General features: G+C 45.8%; 1 protein-coding gene across 1 annotated transcript; it reads right to left on the bottom strand.

The window, feature by feature from the left end:
• Positions 1-2,081: 2,081 nt before the first annotated feature.
• LOC121871630 (putative per-hexamer repeat protein 5) lies at positions 2,082-3,263 on the bottom strand. The gene has a single exon (XM_042374041.1). The coding sequence runs from the start codon at positions 3,261-3,263 to the stop codon at positions 2,082-2,084; it is 1,182 nt and encodes a 393-aa protein (XP_042229975.1).
• Positions 3,264-7,788: the final 4,525 nt, after the last annotated feature.

Below are 7,788 nucleotides of genomic sequence, written 5' to 3'. Positions count from 1 at the left end.
TGAGGCGCCTGATATATACTATACATTTATCTCAAGGAAGTATTATGTAACACTTAGTAACATCTGGAATAGTACAATAGCATGGTGGTTATAAGAACATCTCATAATGTTACCACGGTTATCACTTCAATATTTATTAATTTTATTCGGGTGGGTGACTTACACGCAACTCACATACGAGTTTGACATTGATCCCTGCACTGCTCTTAACCGAGTAGTGATGTTGGGGCTTGTCATCTCAACCTTGATTGACTACGGACTATGACCTACTTCCCGACAATGATTACCCGACTATGACTACCCGACTACTTCTCCTTTATGATTACCCGACTATGACTACTCGACTATGATTACTCGACTATGATTACTCGACTATGACTACTTCTCAACTATGAATACCCGACTATGACTACTTCTCAACTATGATTACCCGACTATGACTACTTCTCACTATGATTACCCGACTATGACTACTTCTCAACTATGATTACCGACTATGATTACCCGACTATGACTACTTCTCAACTATGAATACCCGACTATGACTACTACTCTGCTATGAATACTCGACTATGACTACTTCTCTGCTATGTTCACTGACTATGACTACTTCTCAGCTATGATCACTCGACTATGACTACTTCTCTGCTGTGAATACCCGACTATGACTACTTTTTCTGCTATGATCACTCGACTGTGACTACTTCTCTGCTATGATCACTCGACTATGACTACTTCTCTGCTATGAATACCCGACTATGACTACTTTTCTGCTATGATCACTCGACTATGACTACTTCTCTGCTATGATTCACCGACTATGACTACTTCTCTGCTATGAATACCCGACTATGACTACTTCCAACTATGATCTCGACTGTGACTACTTCTCAACTATGATTACCCGACTATGACTACTTCTCAACTATGGTTTACCCGACTATGACTACTTTCCAACTATGATTACCCGACTATGATTACCCGACTATGACTACTTCTCGCTATGATTACCCGACTATGACTACTTCTCACTATGATTACCGACTATGACTACTTCTCAACTATGATCACTCGACTGTGACTACTTCCTGCTATGAATACCCGACTATGACTACTTCTCAACTATGATCACTCGACTGTGACTACTTCTCTGCTATGATCACTCGACTATGACTACTTCTCTGCTATGAATACCCGACTATGACTACTTCTCTGCTATGTTCACTCACTATGACTACTTCTCTGCTATGATCACTCGACTGTGACTACTTCTCAACTATGATTCCGACTATGACTACTTCTCATCTATGGTTACCCGACTATGACTACTTCTCATCTATGATTACCCGACTATGATTACCCGTATGACTACTTCTCAACTATGATTAACCGACTATGACTACTTCTCAACTATGATTACCCGACTATGACTACTTCTCAACTATGACGTACCTCCCTCACCCATCCTGGGAGGTGGAGAATGGTACCATCCATCAGGCGCCGACGGAAGGTATCAAGAACCACCGACTGGGAAGGGGTATGGATTCCCTCCCCCCGCCCCTTTCCCCATTTTTGGGCGCACAACATCTCACAGAATGAGTATGTGGTGCCCAATAAACTAGCCGCTGTAAGTGGCAAAATTGCTCTATACACCTGCCAGTTGATCAACACGCAGGTACTTAGAGTATACCTGTTTCCCCCCGAGTGAAACGCCATCCAAGGCTTTTAATCTAGTTATAGAGAGTGGCAATAAAACTTAGGGTCTGGTGTTCGATTTATGTTTACCACTGTATCGAGTAGCCTGTGTAGCAACGTGCTTCACACACGGTGCAGTAAATCGTAGTGCATGAGCAGAAAATACCGGTTTATTTTATATTTTTTCTTAATTTTTCTTTCGACTTCACAGTCTTGTATTGTCTTATTGTGTGCGTGCGTGCGTGCGTGCGTGCGTGCGTGAGGTGAGGTGAGATCGTGGGTGGGCGAGGCTCTGGTTGTTTATGTTGGCTACAGTTGATTGTTTTTTAGATCAGCTGACGATGTATATACACAACGCTTCCTCCCAGCACACCGACCCTGCTTCCTCACGCCGCCCCTGCTTCTCGCAGCACGCCCGACCCTGCTTCCTCGCAGCACGCCCTGCCCTCGCAGCACGCCCGACCCCTGCTTCCTCGCAGCACGCCCGACCCTGCTTCCTCGCAGCACGCCCGACCCCTGCTTCTCCCTGCCGACCTCTTCCTCCAGCACGCCCGACCCCTGCTTCCTCGCAGCGCCCGACCCTGCTTCCTCGCAGCAGCCCGACCCTGGCTCCGCAGCACGCCCGACCCCTGCTTCCTCGCAGCACGCCGACCCCTGCTTCCTCGCAGCACGCCCGACCCCTCTTCTCGCAGCACGCCGACCCCTGCTTCCTCGCAGCACGCCCGACCCTCTGCTTCTCGCAGCACGCCCGACCCCTGCTTCTTCGCAGCACGCCCGACCCTGCTTCCTCGCAGCGCCGACCCCTGCTTCCTCGCAGCACGCCCGACCCTGCTTCCTCGCAGCGCCCGACCCCTGCTTCCTCGCAGCACGCCCGACCCCTGCTTCCTCGCAGCACGCCCGACCCCTGCTTCCTCGCAGCACGCCCGACCCCTGCTTCCTCGCAGCACGCCCGACCCCTGCTTCCTCGCAGCACGCCCGACCTGCTTCCTCACCGCACGCCCGACCCTGCTTCCTCGCAGCACGCCCGACCCCTGCTTCCTCGCAGCACGCCCGACCCTGCTTCCTCGCAACGCCCGACTCTTCCTCACCCGCCCGACCCCTGTTCCTCGCAGCACGCCCGACCCCTGCTTCCTCACCAGCACGCCCGACCCCTGCTTCCTCGCAGCGCCCGACCCTGTTCCTCGCAGCACGCCCGACCCTGCTTCCTCGCAACGCCCCTGCTTCCTCGCCTTGCCCGACCCCTGCTTCCTCCGCAGCACGCCCGACCCCCTGTTCCTCGCAGCACGCCCGACCCTGCTTCCTCCGCAGCACGCCCGACCCCTGCTTCTCGCAGCACGCCCGACCCTGCTTCCTCGCAGCACCGACCCCTGCTTCCTCTGCACGCCCGACCCTGCTTCTCGCAGCACGCCCGACCCCTGCTTCCTCGGCACGCCCGACCCCTGCTTCCTCGCAGCACACCCGACCCCTGCTTCCTCGCAGCACACCCGACCCCTGCTTCCTCGCAGCACACCCGACCCCTGCTTCCTCGCAGCACGCCCGACCCCTGCTTCCTCGCAGCACACCCACATGCATGCTTCCCCATGATACATACACCTACCTCCCCATACGCTCCCTCACACATATCTGTACACGTACCATAAAGAAGATACTATCATCACTTTATACTTGATCTAACAGACGAAAGAACCTGAAGACCGCATTAGGGAGTTAACATGTGACGACAAGGTAAACATTACTCTCTCTCAGGCAATGAAATAAAGACATTTGATGCGTTATGTCTATTATTATGATTTTGTAGAGAGAGGAACAGAGAGAAGATAGATATAATATGGATAAAGAGTGAGTGAAAGAGTAGAGATTAAAATATTGAGAGTGAAGAGAAAAATCCCAGTGAGAGAGTTGAAGAGAGAACAGGAGCCAGACCCTAGTTGGAATCCCAGTGGAGGAGCCAACGTTAGCTGACTGTGTTTACATACGTGGGAAAGTTACGTTGATTTAACCCGATTGTTTTAGTCTCTCGTAGTAAGGGATTCATGGCCACTTAAAACCTGCATGACTGCCAGCTAACCTACCTGGGAAAACATCATTAAATTTAATTAGTGAGTCATGCAGTAAATAGTGAATAGCTTACCTAAAATTATCGCTGAAACTGGAGAATTGGTTATTATATATTTGTTAGAGAAAAAGGAGACTTGATTACATTTATTTATTACAGAAAATGGAGCATTGATTGACAAGTATTTTCTTCACGAAATGGAGAATGTTACAAAGTTTATCAAGAAAAATAGAGAATTGGTTATACTGTTTTTATTGCAAACGAAGAAGAATTGTTTACACTGTTTTTATCACGGAGAGAGAGAGAGAGAGAGAGAGAGAGAGAGAGAGAGAGAGAGAGAGAGAGAGAGAGAGAGAGAGAGAGAGAGAGAGAGAGTACGTCGTCATTTACAGCTCGTATAGTACACCTGGGAGGATCGTACACACAGCTGATCAGTCACGTGACGAGAATATAAACACTGGCTCCATGTGTCAGACTCTTATGGGTGTCTGTTGTGTTTTTTGCCCCGTGAAAAAGAATGAAATGTAATGTCTGTCTGTCTGTCTGTCTGTGTGGGTCAAACATCTGTATCGTTATGACTCTTTAATGACTGATTGACATAGTGTCTGAATGGCCGACTGACTGACTGACTGACTGACTGGCGTACACAAGCCACCATCCAGTCCACATAGTTTCGTTAGCGAGTCACTGAGATTAGTCAGTCGAGTTTACGCCTGTCCTGACCTAACTAATGGAGGTTGTTTTTCGAGTTTGAGTTTTTTTTTTGGTCAAGTGTGACCTTAACCAACAAGCGCTTGAGTAAGAGGTTTTATGCCCTTGAGTACGAGTACCTTACGACCTGGTACTCAAGAGGTTAGGGTTCTCATATTTAAGGGTTTATGAGTCATTGTATTTAAGGGGATAAGGGATCGTATCTAAAGGGTTAAGGGTCTCCTCATTTAAGGGTTATAAGTCCTCTTATTTAAAGGGTTAAGGGCCATCGTATTTAAGGGGTTAATCCAGCTAATGACCGACACCTCTTCACACTTATTTGCTTAACGTGAGATTTTGTATACGTGTTACCCCTTAAAAATAAAATATATACATGTGTTTGTTTCTTGAGATCTGTGGTGTATTTTTATGTTTATTCGTTTGTTTTGTGTTTGTTTCGTTTCACATACATGGTTTGTTTCATCTCGGTGGTTTGAACATTATTGGTCAGCCAGTTTACCTTGGGGTGTGAAGTGTTTTATATATCTTATTTAAATATACATTCTAATCTGTCTACTTGAAGGAATTAAACAGTGAGTAAAAGGTTGTGTATGTATGTATGTAATTCCTGTTCGTGTTTGTTTTGTTTGGTGTTTTTCTTGTGTTTTTTGTCATAAGGTGTTTAGTGTCTCGTTGACTCGCCAGTATGAACTAACCATCGTAATTAGGGGAGGGATTTAACAGGTGAGGATGGGCACGTCACCTGGCCAATTAGTGCGATAAGGGTGAGAGGGGGAGATGGTGGGGGTGTGACTGACTGTCATAACCTACCTAACCCCCCCCCCCCTCTCCCTCTCTCTAAACACACAAACACATACTTAATGGACTCCTCCCCTCCCTCACCCTCTTCTCTTCTCTCACTAAGTGCTCTGTACACTTTTTTTTAATTTCTATCAATCTGTCTTTTAATCGTTACATGGCAGGATTAGATGGTGTATCACCTATTTTCTGCCACGCCCTCTCTCTCTCTCACTCTTTTCTCCCTTTTCTCCCTTCATCCATCCTTTCTCTCCCTCCCTGTTGATCCTCCTTTCTCCCTTCTCTCCCTCCCTGTTGTTCCTCCCATTCTCCCCTCCTTCCCTCCTCTCCTCCCTGCTATTCCTCCTTTCTCCCTCTCTCTCCTTCTCCCTCCCTCCCTCCCTCCTCCTCCCTCCCTCCCTGCTGTTCCTCCCTTCCTCTCTCTCCTTCTCCCTCCTCCCTCCATCCCTCCTCTCAACACAAACAAACACACGCTCACACATCCTTAATGAGACAGCCTCCGCCTCTCACTCTCCTGTTCTAAGTAATGTTAATTATAATTACTACCAACATATCCAAATACTCCCATATCCACATTTAATTAGAGAAAATTAATTAAATGAATTGCACTCTAGTCTTCTACAGTTTACGATTGTCTCCCTGCTAATAGAAAACGGGTCTTATACATTCCAGCCTAAGCTAACCTAAGTAAGATATAACTTAACCTATTCTGACCTGATTTAATAAAGTAACTCCACCCAATTTTTTTTTATTTTTTTTTATAATAAATATACGGGGATTAGCTCACCCGGGCACAGGTCACTGACCCACATCGGGGCCTGGATGGCGAAAATGTATTAATTATTATAATAATAATTCATGATAAATAAAATTTATAAAAATAAAAATAATGAAATAATAACAATAATAATAATAATAATGCATACAAAATTTAAAAAAAGATCAAGAGTGAGAAACAATATATGTATGTTGCGTTGTCAAAGTAGGAGAAACAATTGAGACCCTGCAATTGTGTGTAAATGAGGCAGAAAGTCAGATCAGCAACCTGGGACTTGGTCACAATTTTCGTGATGCCATATGGCAGCAGGGTCTACCATTAGACAATATATTATGCTTCCAATATCTTCCCAGGCGGTAGTACCTCCCTGTTCGGTAGCTGCCTACTATCTACCTTTATCTACCGAAGTAAAATCTAATCTAATATAATCAAATCTAATCAGCTATAACCTAACTCAACCTAAATTAATGATTCCTTTATCGTGTCATTCTAACCTTGAGGAAACACTTGTCAACATTTAATTGTGTATAGTAAATATTGTCCCATTCTCTGACGTGTCATTTCATGGGATCTTCGCTGTTTTGGTTCTTGGGATTACTCAGACCCATCCCAGCCACAGCACGAGCAGCCACAGAGCTTGGCGTTCATTTTCATTCAGTCGTGTGATGTGTTCGTGGAAGTTAGTGTACGCCAGACGAACATTAGCCGGACGTTTTGGCAGTAGTGTTATTTTATTTTGTATTTTATTTATTTGTTTATTTATTTATTTATTTTATTAATTTTTTTTTTTTTTTTTTGGGGGTAAAGAGTGTTTGTGTTTCGTGGACTTTCCAGTTAGCTGTGTGACTGACTGTCGTTGATTACCCGAGACAGACTGACTGACTGATTGATTAACTGACTAATTGACTGTCTGACTGACTACTTAAATGACTGACTAACTGCTGGATAACCTTCGTGGTAAACTGACCGTCGTTGGGTGTCAATTAAAAGCTGATAAATTGACTGTCTGACTGGTCATTCCATTACCCCGGTGGCTGACAGGCAGAGGTTGTGAGAATTAATAGTTGTAATTATTCTGTCTCGTTTCTTATCGTTCGTGTTTTATGTCTTTCGTTCTCAGACACGCCCCTCTCATTCTCTCTCACTTTCTCACATAACCTCTCACTCCCTCTCACTCTTTCTGTTACTCTCTTTCGCTCCTCTTATTCCCTTTCTCGCTTCAGTTCACTTCCTCTCTCACACATTTTCATTCCTTCTCACTTTCTCGACACTTCCTCTACTCTTCCCCTTTCTCTCCCTTTCACTTCCTTTCGTCCTCTTTTTCCCTTCTCGTTTCGCATTACTCCTTTTATATCCTCTCACTCCCTCTCATTTCTTCGCGTTTCATTTGCCTCCTCTCACCCCTCACTCTAACTCAGTCTATCAGTCTGCCACTCACTCTGCCATACATTATCTCCTACATCACCACTCACCTCCCACTCCCTCTGTCCCACCCCTTCCTCTCTCACTACCCACCTCTCACTCTGCGCTCTTCCCTAGGCTAATCTTTCTCATCTTACTCACCCACTCACACTCACCCCGTTCACTCACCCTCCCATCATTTAATCAGAGAGAGAAGAGCAATTACTTCCTAATTATTGTCTTGTCTCTCTCTCTCTCTCTCTCTCTCTCTCTCCTTTGCAAGAGAGAGAAAACTACAAACTCAGGTGTAATCAAATTAAGGTATGTCTCTCAATTACCTGACACCCTT

The sequence above is a fragment of the Homarus americanus genome, unplaced genomic scaffold, assembly GCF_018991925.1.
Source record: "Homarus americanus isolate GMGI-L3 unplaced genomic scaffold, GMGI_Hamer_2.0 scaffold9247, whole genome shotgun sequence".
Classification (NCBI taxonomy): domain Eukaryota; kingdom Metazoa; phylum Arthropoda; class Malacostraca; order Decapoda; family Nephropidae; genus Homarus; species Homarus americanus.
Note: the sequence above shows the minus strand (reverse complement) of the source record. Positions and strands in the feature narration are given on the sequence as shown.